General features: G+C 37.5%; 1 protein-coding gene across 1 annotated transcript in view; it reads left to right on the top strand.

Annotated features, from left to right (window-relative positions):
* The window catches only part of LOC114152034 (vinculin), a 30,421-nt gene that overhangs the window by 2,604 nt on the left and 6,946 nt on the right, over positions 1-20,871 (top strand). Inside the window, exons 2-11 of the mRNA XM_028029682.1 lie at positions 8,975-9,045; positions 11,748-11,898; positions 13,066-13,174; positions 13,348-13,470; positions 13,564-13,724; positions 17,254-17,344; positions 17,427-17,574; positions 18,117-18,270; positions 18,354-18,529; positions 19,446-19,636. Of these exons, the coding sequence (XP_027885483.1) occupies positions 8,975-9,045; positions 11,748-11,898; positions 13,066-13,174; positions 13,348-13,470; positions 13,564-13,724; positions 17,254-17,344; positions 17,427-17,574; positions 18,117-18,270; positions 18,354-18,529; positions 19,446-19,636 (1,375 nt within the window). The remainder of the gene's footprint in view (positions 1-8,974; positions 9,046-11,747; positions 11,899-13,065; positions 13,175-13,347; positions 13,471-13,563; positions 13,725-17,253; positions 17,345-17,426; positions 17,575-18,116; positions 18,271-18,353; positions 18,530-19,445; positions 19,637-20,871) is intronic.

The raw sequence follows: 20,871 nt of genomic DNA, 5'->3' as shown, positions 1-20,871 counted from the left end.
AGACCAATGAAGGTTCTAGTCCTCGATGCAGCTATCCATGGTTCGATTCTTGACCTGGCCCATTTAATGCATGTCTTTTTTTTTTCTCTCTACTGTTCTTACTTTAAATTGCTAATTCATGTAGCTTCCTACGGCCACACAATTTTAAAAAAAGCAAAGTAAAAACTCAAAATATATTCCTTAATCTGAAATAATTCTGAGTTGCAATTTTTGAATGTGACTGCTTAAATAAATGTACTTTAATTATATAATAAATGATTGTATAAGCCTCGCATGTTTCAAACTGTTTTGCTTCATTTCTTTGTTTCTCTCAAATCTCCAAAACCTTTGGTCTTGACCCGTCATTGTCCATTATTTATGTCTACACCCAACCTGACTTCCTTTCTCTTTGAGGGAGGAAAGTCAGGTTGGTTAAAAGGTATAGCAACTACTACTAGGACTCCGTAAAAATTTATTTTTGCTGCTAGGACCATGTCTTAATCATTTAATCATGTAGTTATGTGGTAATTACACCCTTTGGGTTTTGGAAACTTGCAGGGAAAAACTGCAGTTTTACTGTTTACAAAGTGCTGCTTACAGTATGCTTACATAGACTGAGTTCCTCAAAGAATATGGTACTTTTTTGCTTTTAGCATTTATTTAACTAATTGTCACTAATAGGAAATATTTAAATGTCCATTAGCTTGTTAAGTTATTCTGTTTTGGTTGCAAGACCTCAGATCGTATAGAAATTATGTAATTTAGTTATGTTTGGACCAGATCTAAATGAGAGAAAATACGACTCAAAATAAAGACATGCTTTTGTGGGACTTTACTTGAATTGATAATGTTATGCGGTTCTGCAATAGCTGATTAAGCGAGACAGTCACTGCAGCTTTAAATATAGAAACTGTACTGAGCTCTGGCCATCGTATCCTGACACATGAAAACATCCCCCTGCGAGGATGAAACACACCAGACTCTCTGGATGTTCTTCAATTATAGTCAGATGTTTCTAACAGTGGCCTGAATCAGTGCACGAGTCTGTAATTATTTCCAGTTGCTGTAGCAACATTACAACATGGATAGTGTTATGAAATCATTGAAGTTGGTTTGGAGATGTAATTGCTTTTGGTCTCAGTCTCCTGACACATAAATGACTAAGCTTAAGAGGAAAAACATACAGTGTGGCTTTTATCTGTGACTTCTTCCATGATTTTATTTGCTTGACTTTATACTGGTTGTTCTGACAGGCATTGCCTTTGGAAGAGGAGATCCAGCCGCTTAATTACATTTGTGGAATATTTTAGTTAAGTTAAAGTCTACACAAAGTTAAATAGACTGTAATTCTTGTCAAAAACCATATTCAACATTACTAAAGATTATAGATGTATAGTTTTAAAAAATGAAGTTTCATGGTGCGGTACTGAAGGACTTAAACCTGTCTAAAATGATAAGGTACACTCTTTTTAGAGCTTGGATGTACAAATGTGAAACGTCAGCAATGAACCAGGAACTGAAAGTTTGACATGGCCACAAACTGGTTGTCTGTTTAACCAGTGACCGACCAGTTGTGCTCGGCATGATTTGTTATCGTCGGGGGCATTGAGAGAGACCTCAATTAGAAATGAATGTAAGGAATGTGAAGAAATTCCAACAAGCCAGGACGTAGCTCCCCCACTCAGAGGCGGGGGGTATAGTGGATTCTTTGAATCACTTTTTTTAACAAGTGGATTTGAAGAACAAGAAGCCTACGCTGGAAAAACTTTGTTTGGGTTAAAGGAAGCAGGTCACCCACGTTTCTTTGACTGCTTGCTGTGGGAAAATTCCCTGATTGGTGTACAGTGTGACCAGCACTTGTGCAATGACCTTGTGTTTATGACAGAAATAGTTTTTGCGGCATCAACCTAATATAAGAAATATTCTAATAGAATTGTGTGACCTTAAGCAATACTTCTAGAGAAAAATATTGAATCTTTGCAACCTTACTTGGTGAAATATGTTTGTGGTGCTTTGGAAATGCTGTTCTTCAGCAGGGACTGGAAAGCTGCTTATGGAAAGATGGAGCTATTCAAAAATGCTTCCTTTATCCCAAAGGGAAAATAAATGTTGTCATTGATTATGTCATTCAAGCATCTCCAAAGAGCCACTTTGGACAGGAAGGCTCTCTGGTAGTGGTCAGCCTTGCAACAAATATGAAGACTGTTACTGTATGGCAGTCAAAGCATGCTAACAGGTGTTGAAATGAAAAACTGTTGAAGGTTAATGAATACCTTTTGCAAGGTAGTGAAATAACAAGAACCCAGTTGCTAGGCAGATTGTTTTTATATATATATCTATATATATAGATAGATAAAATGAATTAAACAGCTCTTTTAAATAGTTTCCTGGTTGAGTGGATGGAAGCACAGTTTTGTCTTGTTCAACAATCTTCTACTTGACTTCAGAGGCCCGTTTTACTTCATTACCTTTGCGGGCTGATTTTTGTTTTAAACGGTAGTATAAAAGAATGCAGGGGATGTTTGAGGCAAAGTTTTGTTATGACATGACTTTTGGATTCTTCTATTTGTAGTATATTTACTGGCTCTGCGGCAACGTCTCTGAGATTACAAAATATTGCGGTGTTTTATGTAAGACCAAAAATATGCAGTAACTAGACGAACGGAGGCGTTGATAGAGAATTCAGTCGGCACAATGCAATGTTGTTGCAACACAGGCAGCACGTCACAACTTCTTGAAAGTCGGGAACATTAAAGGAAATTGAAATGATTCAAAATAAGGAAGTATTTTGTAAGATTTTGTGGTTTCTGATTAAATATCCAAATAATAATGGTTGTAGTAATTTAAATGAATTTTTTCCGGAGACCTTTTCAGCGTAGTAAGCAAATTCATTCAGTGACTTGTGCTATAAAAGCATACAAACACACACCATGCTATTTCACAATTTTTCCTGCTTGCCACTTGATTATGTCATCTTGGAAACAGTCCAGTGCAAGTTGGGTGATTCCATTGAAATGAGATCATATTTTCTGACTGAAGGCATAAATCCCTTAAGGGTTCATACTGCACCTGTGGTCATTTTGTTTCTCTTCAGGAAGATGATTTGTGAGGATACAGTGACTTGGAGGAGTGTGTTGAAAAGGAAACTCAGGAAGCCAAGTCAGGAAGGCCAGTCAGCTGTCTCCTCCACTCGGGACTTGATAGTGAGCCAGCTCTAGAAAAAAACTATTTCCTTGATTATGTATAGCCTCTGTGGCGACTAATCTTGACACAGAGTAAAATGCACCTGGGTTGAACTCCATTTATTGATTGGAAGACATCAATTTCCAAAGTTAATGTGAAATATTGGAATGAAATCTGTCATTGCAGAAAACTAGTTCTTACTTTTGGACCTGAGGGACTCCAACATGTCATAAAAATAAGTATGCTGTTATCATTATAGTAGATTCAGCAGCCAGCTGAATCTATTCAGCAACCTGCTTCCTTTTTCAGATATTTTCTCTATTCTTTTCTGTCTGCAACATGACATTTTTAGTTTAGAATCTGAAACAGGATACTTTTACTTCTAATGTACATTTCGGCTCAATGCCTTATGAAAAACAAACCAACAGACGTTTGACAGAAATATTTTCTGTCATTGTGTATTGGTGAGTGATGAACATGTTCAAAGCATCGTCCTTATCTGCACTTTCTGCAAAGGGCTCGACTAATTACTTTTTAACGTCATCTGACTTCATCCTTTTTAACTATTCACGTTCAGGTTATTCAGTGAGACTAAAAGTCTGAGTTATCGCTGTAATATCAAATTTGGTCTATCTGCATCCATAGTTGATGAGCCTAAATTAAATAGACCAGTAGTTCTCCACCTTTCTAATGGTACTGTTGATGTACTTTATAATACCATAAACGTTTACAGCAAAGTATCATACCTTTAAGTAGCATACTAACAGATCACATAAAACAACAATACGGCATAGTTTGGGGTTTGGAAGGTTGTTATGGCCTGACCTCAAAATCCAACATGACTATCTTTAATGATTAAAGCCACAGTAAAATAGTCTAATGTTTTTATCTCAATAAATCTTTGACAAACATCGTTCTGCGCATTTACCTCTAGTGAAATTATATTAACTAAATCTCATGACTCCAGACTTAATTCCTCAAAAATCCAACTTTGGGAACTACCGGAATATATCAGGTTTTTTTTTATGGCAGAATAATGCAAAATTATTGACGTAGTTGTCTTGGGATGGAAACAATATACGTTACCAGCTCCTTCCCTTCCTTATCAACTTTGATCAAATAAATAATACACAATCATCTAAATATACTTTTAATATATCCTACATTATACAGCCGTATCTCAATAAGTAAATGTAAAACAAAAATCGTCAGCTGTCCTTGCCTGTCAGCCGTGTTTGTTTTGGGGAAAATCCACAGCTTGGATACATTTTCTCTGACTGTACTTTCTGATATCAGGATTCCCCAACCCTTGATGAGCTGTTAAGCTCCTGCAACATGAGACACTCGTGACATACTCTCCCTGGCTGCAGGAGCTGTTTTTGCTGTGGCTAAGGAGGCCGCTTGATTTGTGCCTTTCATCACCTCGGACACACCGCGTGGAGCTGCTGCTTCCAGAACCAAATTAATAAATAACGTCTGACAGGGTTTGACAGACTCGTCCACCTTCAGTTCAGCCTCTCAGTCAGCTTACTCCTTATTTTCAATTGATATTTTAATAAATGAAAAACCGAGTGGCTCTAAGTTGATTAAAGGTACATGAAAAGATGCAGTGTAATAATCAGTGTAGGGTTGCAACTAATGATTATTTTAGGAATCAATTATTCTGGCGATTAATCGGATAAAAAAAATTTGGTACATTTTACAGATTTTTCATTTAACCACTTAAGTCTTTTTAAAAAAAAAAAAAAAAAAATATTAGAAATACATTTAAGATTCAAATTAATAAATAATAATAAAAATAAATTCTTGTTGCCAAAATGTAGTAACATTCCTTTAGTGAATTTGAAGTTAAAACTATGCCACTTGAGGAGTTTTGGGTAAAACATATTTACAAAAATGTTATCTGAAATCCAAAATGTATATATAATCTGTACTGTTTTGGCTTAATTATTGCTCTGACTAGATTTTTTCAGCAAACTTATTCAGATTCTTTTTTTAATATGCATGTACCAGTTATCAGTTAATCAGTTATTAAATTTGTTGACAATTTATAATTGATTAATCACGATTAAGCCGAAAAATTGCTTTAGCCTTAAATCACTGCCTCAGTTTTGAAGACATAAATCTTACCAGCAGCCAGAAACACAAAATCAATCCTTTTCACTGTTAGCAACAATGCTTGCCATCATATATCGTTGTGGTCACCATGACTATTAGAGTATTGTGTCAAAGCTTCCCAACATGTAAAAAGGCAGTCTGTGTCCTCCTGGCAGCCTTGAGGTTGTCACTGTGGCCTTTATTCTCTATTTAGAAGGATGGGTCACTGTTAACAAAGCCAAGTCTGTTCCAGAAGAGCAGCCACTCTATCAAGCTACTTCACAACAACACAGGGTTTCTGCATTCGCACACTTGGGTGGTAAAAGGACTGCCAGTGTTTCCAATCCAGGCACAAATGCTAAATGACACTGACAGCCATTGATACTGTGGCAGCTTTGAACAAGAGGATGAGTCTGTGAAAGGTTTTAAGAAGGTGGAAGTGAACAGCTGCCTTTTCTTGATGCTATTCAGGGAAGATGGTATTTTGGTGTGGTTGGGGTGGTGTCTTACATCAGGTCTTTCTCTCCCTTTAAAGTTTCCCATCTTCACTAGTTATATCTCTTGTAGTTTAAAAATATCCCTCTTGGATGTGTGAAACTATTAATAAAGACAAAGTCACCCGCTTTTGGTATTTAGAGTACATGGTCCGGAATCATGATAGAGGCTCAGAATAGTAAAAAGCTTCAGATGCTGCTTGACAACAACGGCTAAAAATTCAAATCCTAATGGGCCGCAGCTGCTGACTGTTATAGCTCTGCAGACAACAGGAAGCGGCTGTGAAGGAAAGAGGAAAAGGAAGACGATGATGACCTGTTGAAAACACACTGAGCCTCAGATTTGCTCAGTTTCAAAGGTTCTTGTATGATACTATTGGGAAAACATGACTCATTAACGTAGCTTGCATTCAGCCTTCTGTTTTGTTCTCTATTAATCTTTTTTTTTTTTCCAGTGTGCAGTTTAGATCATGTCTGAGCTTGACTGGAAATAGTGCTATCTTAGCTCAGTTCCGAAAATAAGAAATGCAAGCATCTTAGTTGAGTTTGTCACCACTGCTTTGAGGTCAAAAAGCTAGTTAGTGTGGTTTGACTCTTGCATTGCCAGTTTGTCTCAAGGTGTTGCTTTATTTTGTCATTATTTCTAAAGTGCTTTGCAAAGCTTTTCAGTCATCTTGACCTTCTACATTTTGTAATGCAACAATCGTACACTTCAATGTATTTGCGACTTTTGTAAAACAGCAACTTAAATGGTGCAAAAATGGGGGTAGTGAAAAGAAAAAGATGCATGATTCATAGCATTTTAAAATTGTCTTAATTCTGGTGGGCATTCTAATACCCCTAAATAAAACCACAGGGAACTGATAGCCTTTAAAAAATATCTAATTTGTAAAGTCAATCTTGGCCAGTGGTCAGTAAGGCTTCAGAGGTTTGTTAGAGAAAACCGTAGTGAAAAAACGCTAACATGTAGACCTTATTAGGTGGAAGACCCTGTCAACAGGGAAACTATTGGTGAGGCACACCACAAAACTGGCCTTTATGGTGGAGGGAGAAGCAAAAAGCCATCGGTCTTTCTAGGCTGTCACAAGCTGAGTAGGAGCCACAGCACATGTGGAAGAAGGTGCTTTGATCAGATATGATTAAGATGAAACTTTTATTACAAATAAGCCAGAAAACAGGGTGAAAGATGGTAGTGGCTGCATCATGCTTTGGGAATGCGCTTCTTCAGTGGGGACAGTGAAGTTGGTCATAGTAAATGTGGGAAGATCCATTTTCTTTACCTTCACATTTAACTACTAATTTGTGTTGGTCTGTCTTAAAATCCTAATAAGATCCATTGAAGCTCGAGGTAGTCGTGACAAAATAAACAAAAGTTCAAGCTCTATTTTTGTTGCATTTAAGTTTTACCCTTTGATTTGTTTTGCATACATTCTTAGTAACAGCCCTCTGTCATTTGAGTATGTTGTTTTTAATTTTAGGAACTCTTGATAACTAATATCAGATGTTCTGCAGCAAATCTACTCATTAATTCAACGTAGAAATGGTTTCTTAATGATGGAAAACATTACTAAAATATTCAAATACTCACCCATACTGGGAGTTAAACAGTTAAATCTGCCAAAACAACTTAGGTTGTTGTCGTGGTTTCTGACTTTAGGTTAGAAGTACTCATTAGTGGAATATCACGGTGGGTCAGTGGGATAGCTTCTTCTGTTGAGCTCTAGTTTGGCACAAGCTTTAGCCCTAATTTATGACCCACTGGTTCCTCAGGGTCCCTGAAGCGCGGCGAAAACAGGGTGAGAAATGCGTGCTTGCTCTGCTTCAACATTGCCTCCATGTTAACCAACTGGAATGACTCTGCTACTGCTGGAGGCTTGTTTATTAACAGGCAACTCTCAGATTAGTAGAGAGACGACATCCTGAATGATCAGCAGGAAATGGTCTATTTCCTGCTGTAGACGGACGATTTGGTCAACTTTGATACAAACTACTTATTGCTTCAAAACTGGTGTCTTAAAACACACATGTGACACTAATGTACAAGCAGGTCGCCAAAATTTTAAAGTTAAACATGATGAGAGATATTGGTCTTATTATTGCAAATGGAAACAAGTTAATCTTTAGTGAGAATGAGCTCATTTACATTAATGATTGTGTTGGTTAATACCAACACAATCATTGTTATAGTATGACTCATGTTAGCTCTACCACAAACCGTTAACTTGGTTGAGTTGTCTCCACAGATGTGAGGTCATGGAACAGTTTGGCCTTGAGATGCTGAATATGTGCTCAGCTGCCCTTTACATCATAACTCTGTCCCTTTATCTTTCCTTGGTCGAAGAGCAGTTTGTTCTCGGATTCTATTTAACATTTAGCTTTTGTGTATATTGTTGGGTTTTTATGTGATAGACCAGCACAAATTAAAACGTAATTGTGAAGTGGAAGGAAAGAAAATCCAGTGCAACTTTTTGTCTACAGATGTTACCAATTTAGAAAGTAGTAGTTCACATAGTGAGCAAGAAAGACGTCTTGCTCACACTCCAGAGACTCGCATCAGTCTCAAAGTCATCATTGCTCTGTATATAAAAGCCAGAAGAGACAAAAGCAAGCAAAGCCCTTTCTGTTTGGCTTCGAAATGTGGAAAACGCTCATAAAGTTTACGTTTTCCTACGGTTTGCTCTAGGCAGAAATAGGAAGTGTGGGAACTGGAACACATGCAGGTCCTTGGCTTGTTGAAATGGTTTAGATAAAAAAGTAAGTTTTTTATCTAAACCATTTCTGTTCAGCTTCAAATCCAGCTGTTCTTTGAAGGTCTCAGATGTTTGTTAGGGAAACACAACAGACAGTTGACTATATTACAGGAGAGTGTTGAATCTGTTATCTGGAATATCTACATACTGCTAAATGTCTTCAAACAACTTCTTTAGACTAACTCTCAGAATATAAAACTGCTTTTAGTTGGCTCCGTTTTTAATTTTCGTTCTGGGTGTTTACACAACTTCACTGGATTGCGTTTGCCTCACAATTTTCAGAATAAAAGTTTATGCTAGAAATAAACAACGAATGACGAGACAGATGCTTTTAGTTTGATTTTTAATTATTCTTACCTTACTTTGATTAGGAAAAACTGTGATTGCCAAAATGTGGCAGGATTAAAGGGCTGTTGATCTAACTTAAAATATTTGCAGCAGGTTAATTCACAATGCATCTGTGTTCTACAGGTTGGAAAGGATACCGTGCAAACAACAGAGGACCAGATCATGAAAAGGGATATGCCACCAGCCTTTATCAAGTAAGCAGCATATTGACACAGAAATATTAAATAATGTGTAATTCTCTTCTCTCTGGTGTGGTATCCTAGCCTCTCTTTGGCTTCCTTTCTGTCTTTATCTGTTGCAGAAATGGTTGGCTGTGCCCAGACAAGGGTCAGACGTGGCATGTTAAGTGCCTCAGAGTCTTGCTCTGGTGTTACTGAAATACTTTTATAAGCGAGGAGTTGCTATACCTTCCAGGAGGAAGGCCATATTGGTCATTAGCTTCTGATGCTGCTTTTGTATTTTTATGTACATTTAAATAAAAGTCACTTTCTTTGTTTTACATGAGGAAAACGCTGTAAAGTGGGGGCTTCTGAGAGCCCTCCTGCCCAAGGTCAGGGATGAGACTCATCGGCACGCACAGGTCGTCAGGTTTAACACTTTTGGCGCCTCAAAGTCACTTCATCACCCTGTCGTCATCCATCAGCACATGTGCTGGAATGCAAACCCTTCTCCCTACTAAATATAGTGCTAGACGAAGCCTGGATTGCATGGCTTTTTTTTTTTAATGTGGTACACGCAGAAAGACTTCTTGCTCACACTCCAGAGACTCGCATCAGTCTCAAAGTCATCATTGCTCTGTATATAAAAGCCAGAAGAGACAAAAGCAAGCAAAGCCCTTTCTGTTTGGCTTCGAAATGTGGAAAACGCTCATAAAGTTTACGTTTTCCTACGGTTTGCTCTAGGCAGAAATAGGAAGTGTGGGAACTGGAACACATGCAGGTCCTTGGCTTGTTGCCTGTTTCCATGCACAGACATGCTGCTTGTACAATGCAGGTGGCATGCATGACAGTGAATCACTCAGCTGAGCTGGCAGAATTTCCTGCTCTGGGGATCACTGGGTACATCGCACCCAGGAGGGAACTATTTGAATAATTTATATTCCTCTGCAAGCTGCATAGGCTGCTATGAGATTCTAATGGCATGATAACCTTCAGCTAAGTGGCAGGGTTACACTGTATTTATACAAATACAGTACAGACCAAAAGTTTGGACACACCTTTTAATTCAATGAGTTTCCTTTATTTTCATGACTATTGACATTGTAGATTCACACTGAAGGCATCAAAACTTTGAATAACACATGTGGAAATATGCACTAAACAAAAAAGTGTAAAACAACTGAAAATACCCCTTATATTCTAGTTTCTTCAAAGTAGCAACCTTTTGCTGTGATTACTGCTTTGCACACACTCTGCATTTTATTGATGAGCTTCAAGAGGTAGTCACCTGAAATGGTTTTCTCTTCATAGGTGTGCCCTGTCAAGTTAATAAGTGGGATTTCTTGCCTTATGAATAGTCATGAAAATAAAGAAAATTAGAATTAGAAGGTGTGTCCAAACTTTTGGTCTGTACTGTATCTAACATAAACTGTATGCATGATTTACTTGCTTTCATTTAAAATAGAAGACATCAAACATATTGTTAATATTGCTGAAATAAAATTCTCTATAGAGTCTTGGTTACATAATTATCTATTGCCAACTGTAGCTTTTTGTGACCTGAAAAATGTCTGGGTTTGTAATTTCTTTGCAAGTGAGGGAAGGGTGTATTAGCCTTCTTTCAGCCAGCTGACCAGCAGTGCACTGTAGCAAGTGGGGAGTGGCAACACTGTTACTCTTCTCCATACAGCCAGAGAAGGATAGTGTTGCTACAGTTCAAAACGGCACTTTTTAGATAAAATCAATGTATACGTGAACACTGGTAAACAGCTCATGATAACTGCAGGCTGATGTTAAACTGGAACAGACCAATTCAGAATATCCACCTTGAGTTTTTTTTGTTTTGTTTTGTTTTTATAAGCCTGCTCTTAAAATACTTCAAATCAAAGTGAAGAGATTTTTGTAATTTCTTGTAATCAAGAATCATCTTTGTCTTTGGTGTCACTGTTTTTATTTTTTGGGAAACTTTATGTAAAATTATAGAATTTTTAGTTTACCCTTTTGGGAGTGTGTGTGAGTGTGTGTCCCAAAGTATAGAAGGTCAAACAAAACTCCTTCCATCATCTAAAACCAAGACGTCTCTTAAAGACTTCATCAGAACTTTTAAATGGCTTCAGAAATATTTTTAGGAACATCTCACTGTTGTGTAAAATATATTGGATTCCAGTTGCTTCTTTGCAATATTCATATTTCAATGATGACACCTGCCATCTCTATCTAATTTGAGAAATAAATGTGAATGGTCTGAAACAACTTTCCTTCTTGTAAGAGTACCTGGTATTCTAAAAACTTTGTAAGATAGAAAGAATGCAATCAAGATGGCTTCAATAACCATTACACTGTTTTTATCCATCCAAAGTCATATTCACAATTGTTAACTGAGGAAACAAAACTAGAGAAAATGCCTTTTTATTCCTGCAATATAAAGACAAGAGGTCTTTGCATTTTCTTTTATTTAAGTTGAGATTCATGTAGATTCTTTTGTGTGTTTTTAGCACTTTTAGAGTGGATGATTAGATGACGACTCCCGAGCTTTACATTTTTATTTTTGTATTTTCATGAATGAGATTAAAACAACGCAAGAAGAGACAATAAAATTGTCAATTTTGGACCAAAGTTTCCTCAGACAGATGATGATACTCATCAGGTTTCTGCAGAGCTGCCATCAGCGCTACCTCTTCCTAAACATTTTTCTTTCCTTCAACTGGTGATTATATCAATTACGTTCTGCTTCCCAGAGTGGAGAATGCCTGCACAAAGCTGGTTCAAGCTGCCTCCATGCTGAAAGCCGACCCGTACTCTGTTCCTGCTCGGGATTACCTCATCGATGGATCTCGAGGCATTCTGTCTGGCACATCTGACCTGCTCCTCACTTTTGATGAGGCAGAGGTATTGATTCATTTGTTTGTTCTTTTTTAAAATTTTATACTTCAACTGTCTGGCCCACTTCTCTCAGTAAAATCAGGGAGGAGATCTAGTCTAGTATTTTACTTTGGTTGCACAAGTACCTATAAGCCCTCGCCCTTTCCATGTTTGTCTACTTGCAGGGCTTTACAACCTGTAGCCCAGGAGCCACAGATAACTGATGCTTTTAAATGTAGCTATATAATGGCTGCTGAAGATTTCAGCAGTTTTCAGTTTTTTTCTAATAGTTGCATTGATTTCTACAACAGAATAAGACTAAATGTAAAGGTGTTGTTTTTTTAGATCTATTTTTCCTCTCATTACAAAATTTCCAAAAATGCCAACATTCAATGAAACAAAATTAACAAAAGTTTTGTTTTATCTTGAAATCTAAAAATATAAATATAGTGGCAGTTTAAAAATGACAGATTTCCTGTTGCAGATATTTATCAAAAATGATAAATTGTCTGGTTTCAAAAGGTCAGGCAACAATTGTGACTCTCATTGAGTTTTTTTTTTTTTTTTTAGATCCACTGAGGGTAAAATTTACTCTTTGGATTGCAAAGATTTCAGATTTAATGGTGTGATGGTTTCCTGATTAATCTGTCCTGGAAATTTCATGATCATAAATTCCTTCTCTGAAGAGCTGAGATTAAATTAGAACTTTGCTGGTTTTGCCTTTTAAATAAGGTGAGTATGCATCTGCCTCAAAAAGCCCTTGAAAAGTAAGTAAACAAGTCTGAGGACCTCTCCATATTTCTGTCTGAAAACCCCTGAATCAAACAAGGGTGACATCTATCAGCCCCATCCTTCATTTCAGCGCAGGGACAGTAACAGACCGGGAGAAGTTGCTGATCAGCGCTCTAGAATCACATATCAAATACTCTGACACGTCTGCAGGAGTCAGGAGGAGTCATCAGTCAGCGATGCCATCATGTTTTTGCAATGCAGCTGGATAATAAAGCAGTGACTCCAGCAGTCTGTGAAACTGAAGCGATTCCAGACAAAGTGGTTACAATGTCAGTAGGAAACTTTGTCAGAGTATAATTAGAGAAAATCTGTTCAGGGAAAAGGGACCAGTCATGTTTACATACTCAGTACTTTTTCAGAATTGTGTCTGAATCAGCCTTTGTTGTCGCTTCACTGTTGCAGGTCCGTAAAATAATCCGTGTGTGCAAAGGCATCTTGGAATATCTGAGCGTGGCTGAGGTGGTGGAGTCAATGGAGGACTTGATCACATACACAAAGAATCTGGGGCCAGGTCAGTCTGCAGCATCATGAAAACTGGGGAATAGAGACAAACCGCCCTAGATGTAGGGTTACGTTATAAAACGACATCCCATGTTTCTAACACTTCAGAGTTCTGTTTGATTAATTAAAAATAAAATCAAAAGAAAATGTCACTAGGAAGTCTGCAAATTGTCCACTTTACAGGTATGACAAAGATGGCAAAAATGATCGATGAGCGCCAGCAGGAGCTCACACATCAGGAGCATCGTGTGATGTTGGTCAATTCCATGAATACAGTCAAAGAGCTGCTACCCATCCTCATCTCAGGTATCCACACTGACTTTTTTTTGTCTTGACATAAGTTTATTCTGTGCTCTGTGTTTCTTGTTGATGAGATTTTTGTTTTTTTTACTCTGTTAGGTATAAAAATCTTTGTGACGACTAAGACATCTGGGAGCCAGGGTGTGGAGGAAGCCCTGAAGAACCGAAACTTCACTTATGAGAAGATGAGCGCTGAGATAAATGAGATCATCAGAGTGCTGCAGCTCACATCCTGGGATGAAGACGCCTGGGCCAATAAGGTGGGTCCAACAAGTCTGAGCTTACAGCTTAACTGTAAAAGGAAAGGTTTAATTACGGTCAGTCTGTTCAATACATTAGTTCACTATGATTCTCATTCTGAGAAACACACACGAAGGAAAGACTATACATGATATATAAATAAGTGTGCTTTTCCAGTTTTATAAATTTTTATAAATGTGTCCCTTCCTTCCTCACTTTCTTCTTACCTTCCTTTTTTCTTTGTTTTCCTGGCTTCCACCCTTCCTTCCTTGTATCTTTTCTTCCTCAAATCCTTTCTTTCCTCCTTTGTATCTGTTCTTTTTTTCCCTGTCTGTTTTCCCCCAGATTCTGTATTTAAAGGCTGTTCACTATAGAAATATTTGCCTTAAATTCAAAGTGAATTTTGGAAGGACCGAGAAGTCTGGAAGCCAGAGTCTGGAAAAATCTGGCAGTATTACAGAAAACACGTAGCTTGTCCTCATTGCGGAGAGTCTCGGTGACTGTCTGCTGAACAGCTGCGCAGTCAGCAGCCTTTCCTCACAGTATTTCTTTGTTAAAAATCTCTTTTTTTATTAGTCTTTTATTAAAAGTGTTGGAAAAGCTGGATTTTGGGTTTTCATTAGTTGTAAGCCAGAATCATTAACATCAACGCTTGAAATACATTGTGTGTAGTGAATCTTTGCATTGTAGGGGTTTTCTGTATTATATAACTCAAAGTATATTTTTCAATGACATTCTAATTTATTGAGCTGTACTAATAATTCATAATGTAGCAGAAAAGTCTAAAATGTGTTATCTGCAGGTGGTGAATCAAGAGTCCTTTTCTTGTATAATCAATGCCCTGCTGCTTTTCTGTCTTAAAGTTTTGTAAAATGTTTTTCCTGAAACTCTTCCATCTTTGGTGACACTTCTTATTTTTTTTCCCTTGCTCCTCTTTGGTATGTTTAGTTAAATGCTTGCATTTACGTTGTTCTTCCTTTCTTTTCACTGTTTGTTCTCACTTCACCCCCTGTAGAAGGTAAGCCCCTCCCCCACCTCTGTCACGCCCTGGTTGTGCAGCAGCATGTCTGACAGATGAGTGAGCTGCTTTGTGCTCTGTGATGCCTCTGTGTGCTTCAGTTGTTAGACAGCTATGAGACTAAGAGACATTAGTTTTAGTGTTTAGAGTTTAAGGGTTGAATTTCTGACGTGTTGATATATGGAGTGTTTTTTTTTTGCTCTGTATCAAGAGTTTGTATCAACATGTGAGACCCTTAAACACTGCCTCATCCTTATTGATTGACCTGAGTCATGCAGTATTGATTTTGGTGTCATTAAGGAGAGTTCTCCGAGGGTTTACATCTTCTTATCATGGGTATCAGGTTTCTCCTGATGGCAGATGCACACAGAAAGCTTTCTATTTGAATCCAACAAATATTTGCCCAGTTTCCATGGAAATGAACACTACACATGCACATTTCTTATCGTTTATGCTATCTATCACTCACACATGTGACAAATCATGCAACTTGAGTATAATTTGACATGCAATCAGTGGCATTGCAGAAAAATTCCTGTCAGCTTTTTAAGTTTACATAAGTGGCTTTTTCCAAACTGGCAGCCTCCTTAGAGGTAACATCAGTAAAGCAGCTGTGTGAACTGAATGTTTGAGCAGTGAAGTAATACGCCCACACTCCGTTGTCACTTCACACGTTTGTGCTTCCTGTTTTTTTCCTTTTTTTTTTTTTTTTTTACCCTGCCTTTACCTCACGCTCTGCACTAAACAGGATGCTGATATAAACATGCTAGATTTAGGCAGTTTTATTTTAAAATTCAGGTTCCTGCTTGATCTGGAAGAAATATGGAGAGAATAGAGTATGAAAAACTATTTTTATTCCCAGACTTTTCTTCTCTTATTTAATTATTTAATCCATATATTAATCCACTCATCTTACCACCCATCTATATGTATATCACTCTTGTTTCTTTTATTGCACACATCCATTTTCCCAACTGTTTATCTATATACAGTACAGACCAAAAGTTTGGACACACTTTCTAATTGAATTCAATGAGAAGGTGTGTCCAAACTTAAATTTCTATTTTCAGAGTTTAGAACAAGATGAATCATCTAACTTTTAAAAATAGAAAAACTTTGGTGTAGAATGAGGCTACCTGGGTGAGCCCAAGATGTGAAAAATCAACATATGTAGCCCACTTAGAAAAAAACAAAAAAACACCCTATTTTATATATATATATATATACAGTACAGACCAAAAGTTTGGACACACCTTTTAATTCAATGAGTTTCCTTTATTTTCATGACTATTGACATTGTAGATTCACACTGAAGGCATCAAAACTATGAATAACACATGTGGAAATATGCAATAAACAAAAAAGTGTAAAACAACAGAAAATGCCCCTTATATTCTAGTTTCTTCAAAGTAGCAACCTTTTGCTGTGATTACTGCTTTGCACACACTCTGCATTTTCTTGATGAGCTTCAAGAGGTAGTCACCTGAAATGGTTTTCACTTCATAGGTGTGCCCTGTCAGGTTAATAAGTGGGATTTCTTGCCTTATAAATAGTCATGAAAATAAAGAAAACCCATTGAATTAGAAGGTGTGTCCAAACTTTTGGTCTGTACTGTATATACAGTATATATATATATATTTGGTTTTGTAAGGTCTGATGTCCCTTTGGCCCCTGGTTTAGTCAGACGATAAGTTCATCCATCCATTTGCTCATCTGCAATCTGTCCATTCATTCATCTATTCCATCCATCCTCTTTCCATTCATTTGTCCACTCTTCTTTCCATTTGTTTGTCCATCTGCCCTTTTTTCTCTCGTCTGAAAATCCAGATATGAAACCTTCGTAAACAAGACACCAACAGGAGAATAAAAAAATTCCATAAAATTGTTACTTCTTTAATTATTCCTTAAAATACAACTACAATTTCTGGAAATCTGTGTGTGCAAATTATGAAACGTTGATATGAACCCTTTTAATCACTCAGTTAGAATTTTGATTTACATCTGAGATTAAATAATGAAGACCGAAGCTGCTATATGAAGAAATATGTTTTCCCAATTTCTGTTCCTCAAGAAAAAAAAAGAGAACTTATCTTTTTACTCCCAACAGGACTCTGCTTTGTTTGGACTTCAACAATGGCAAGTCTCATTGTTGAATCTGTGGCTGTTGGAAGGGCTATATTTCCATCCACTTTGAAAGAGATGGAACAACATTTAGCTTTTTTTTAACATGATGCTCTGTTCAGACTGTTGATCATGAAGCAAGCTGCATGGTTTGAATTGTTCTGCCTGATGGATTGTAATGATGCTTGTCGTATGGATTTTAACAAATGTTTATTTTGCTAAAAACAAAATAGCAGTTTAACCAATAAAGTACTTACACTGATCAATTAACAGGCTAAAAATAAAAAGCCTGTGATTGAAAAAGAGATTTCTTAATGATCAATTAGCATATTATGATTCAAGGACAGAAAAATAAAAATACTAGGTTTGTTCTGGAAATGAAGATAAATTCTATTCTTTCCCATTTAAAGGACACTGAGGCCATGAAGAGGGCTCTGGGACTGATTGATTCAAAGATGGCTCAGGCTAAAAGCTGGCTGAGGGATCCAAACGCTCCACCAGGTAGACAGAAAACGCATCCTGCTCATGTGACTCGTCTAGGAAGATTATTGGTGGATCTTACTCTGATTTGTTGGACCTACAGGGGACGCCGGCGAGCAGGCCGTCCGTCAGATCCTGGATGAAGCCGGGAAAGTCGGTGAGCTCTGTGCTGGGAAGGAGCGCAGGGACATCCTGGGAACGGCCAAGACTCTGGGTCAGATGACTGACCAGGTGTCTGAGATGAGGGCAAGGTAGACACAGGAATAATCCATACTTTCACTGAAATACAATCTTTTAATCTGTAAAAAAATTATTGACAGGCATATATCTTCCTGTGCTGATCTTTCTTATAAAATCCCATTAAAATACTGAATAATAGTGGGTTATGCTCAGAATTGGGTAGTAACTAGTTACAAAGAAGAACTTTTTGGAGTATTTTTACTACGCTGTACTTTTTACTTTTACTTTAGTCACTTTACTATGAAGTATCGCTACTCTTAGTTGAGTAAAATATCTGAATACTCAATCGACTGTGAGTAACTTCACTGAATGAAAAATAGGCTTGTTTTAATTAGAAGTTCACCAGATACAGACACCTAGAGTTTTTGCTAATGTTTTATTATTATTTATATACATTATTGTCATAAAGTAAAAATATGTTGTAGTAGGGGTACAGTTAAGTAAAATTTTTGTGCTTTTACAAGGATCTGCGTTCTATTCTAAAACCAGACTATGAGGCTTAAACATTGGTAGTGTAAAAGCTCAATGATATTTCACTTTTTACCCCCACCAGAGGTCAAGGAGCATCCCCGGCTGCCATGCAGAAGGCACAACAGGTTTCCCAGGGGCTCGACGTTCTGGCCGGCAAGGTTGGCAATGCTGCTCGCAAACTCGAGGCCATGACCAACTCCAAGCAGGCCATCGCCAAAAGGATCGACGCTGCACAAGTGAGTCAGCAGATCTGAGTCCACAAAACGGAGATTCAGACAATCTCTTCACTGTGTTCGAATGGTTTGGTGTCTTTGCACAGAGCTGGCTTGCAGACCCTCATGGCAGCCCAGAGGGAGAGGAGAATATCAAGGCCCTCCTCAATGAGGCCAGAAAGATTGCAGACATGTGTGAGGATCCCAAAGAAAGAGAAGAGATTTTGCGCTCTGCTGGAGAGCTGGCCGCCATGACTGCCAAGCTGTCTGAACTCAGAAGACAGTGAGTTACTCTGGGCTTATATCTGTCTCAGTAAATCCAGTTGGTCTATTTTCATACACAGTTGCAGCTCCTCACATACTTTCTTCCAGAGGTTAAATCATTCCTGCATTTGTAGACAGGCTTCCTACACTGTCTGTAAAAGTTAGGAACTTGATATCAGTGTTTCCAGCTCTGGTTAAGCACAGAAAGTAAAATGGGATTATAAGGTACAGAACTAATTTTCTGCGTCATTACTTAAATATTTACTGTCCCCTCTTTTGTCATCTTTTCCTTCCTTGTATTTTTCCTTCCTTTTTTTCTTCTTTTGTCTTGTGTTCTTCCTTATTCTTTCAGTTATCTCTTTTATCTGTCTTATTTGTGTGCAGGACTTTGGGAAAATTAGATGTTTTTAAATAAAGTGGACTTCATTGCTCACTTTTTTCTCTAATTCCTTATTTGCACTTTTTATCCTAGTGTCCTTCAATTTTCACTTTCTTCTTTTTCTTTACTTTCTTCATCTCTTGTGTCCTTCCTCTCTCATTTTGTTTGGTCATTTTTCTGCTATCATTCCTCTTTTCCTCTTTTTCTTTACTATCCTTCTATCCTTCATTCTGTCCTTCGATTGCCTTCTTTTCTAGTGTTTTTTTCCTTTCTTTCCTTATTTTTTCTGTCCATGCTTGTCTTTCTTCATTCCTTTCTGGTCTTTCCTTTCTTCATTTCTTGTTGGTTGTTGGTTTCTGTTTGCACGTTTCATATAGACTTGGACTTATTGTGTTCTCGTTGCGAAAAGGCACAACAGTGACATTTTTATAACAGTGTACCATAGCAATGTCTGCCATAAGTTGATAAGGAATCTTTACATTTATATTGGAAAATGTTGCCTATTACATAGATTTTGTTTCAGCCATATCTTTATAATAAATGTGTCTCTTAATAGGGGTAAAGGTGACACTCCTGAGGCCCGAGCTTTGGCCAAGCAGATAGCAACAGCCCTGCAGAACCTGCAGTCGAAGACCAACAAGGCTGTGGCCAACAGCCGGCCTGCGAAGGCCGCCGTCCACCTGGAGGGGAAGACGGAGCAGGCGCAGCGCTGGATTGACAACCCCACCGTGGATGACAGCGGTGTGGGTGAGTCTGGCATCCATCCTCCTAAACTTCTTTGTCTCTTTCACACTCAAGCACATTCCTTCCACTCCTCTGGTGACCTCATGCAGAACATGTTCTCCCATCCCTGCTGTGTTGTCCTTTGGTTTCTGGCAGGACTCCACAAAAATGTGGACAACATTTTTATGTGTTTACAAAAGCAGCTGGAGCCTGAGGTGGAAAAAAACATGATATAGTGGAAGTTACTTCAGGAATAAGTGTACCAAAATTATCAATATTTTTTGCCCAGTCATTGTATTTCTGCCTTTACATTTATTCAAATTTGACTTTCATTTAATAATTGTGAATTTGGCAATTAATAAAGCTAAACTAAATCAAATAAATGTTATTGAGTGTGTACTTGGCACACACACAATCATTTGATCATAGAGAGTTACAATAAAAGGGATTTGATCATTTGATGACTTTTGCTCTGTTTGCTTTTAGGTTTTTGAATACATTGAAATATTTTCATAGCTCTACCTAATTTGTATCTTATTTTCATGCTTCTTTCTGACAGCAGAGAAAATGTAACTTGTCGCACTCTTGTTGCTCCACATTTCCTATTTGCTTTGTACTTTAAGTTGGACTATTTGTAAAACAAATTGGTTTTTTGAGCTTTATCTTTTCTCTCATAGTTCAAATAAAGAGCACATATTTCATCTTTTGCCTCAAGATGTTTACAAGTGGCAAATAATGTTGAAATATTAGTGATTCGGGTGCATAAATATCCACACCTCTTATTATTGTTTTATATATATATATATATATATATATATATATAATTTTTAAAAAAAAACTTGATCATGTTACAACAATAAACGGTAGTTTGAATGGGATTTTATGTAATAGAGCAACACAAAGTTGAAGAAAAACCATGCATGTTTTTTACAGCTAAAAACAGTTTTCAGTGTTCATTTGTTTCCATCCCCCCTTCTTCAAAACTTTCTAAAATAACCTTTAGTTGAAATTACTGCTGCAGGTGCTTTTTGAGTATGCCACCTGCTTTGCAGAGATATATTTGTCCCTCTTATTATCAAAATAGGTTAGTCAGATTGGATGGCAATCATCTGCAAGTCTTGCCTCAGATTCTCAATTAGCTTTAGGTCTGGGCTTTGATTGTGCCATCTTCGTGGTTTGATGTAAACCACTCATTGTTGCTCCAGCTGTATGTTTACAGTCATTGTCCTGCTGAAAGATGAACCTCCATTGCAGCTTTG

The sequence above is a fragment of the Xiphophorus couchianus genome, chromosome 10 (assembly GCF_001444195.1).
Source record: "Xiphophorus couchianus chromosome 10, X_couchianus-1.0, whole genome shotgun sequence".
In the NCBI taxonomy this organism is placed as follows: domain Eukaryota; kingdom Metazoa; phylum Chordata; class Actinopteri; order Cyprinodontiformes; family Poeciliidae; genus Xiphophorus; species Xiphophorus couchianus.
This window is presented reverse-complemented; position numbering and strand designations above follow the sequence as displayed.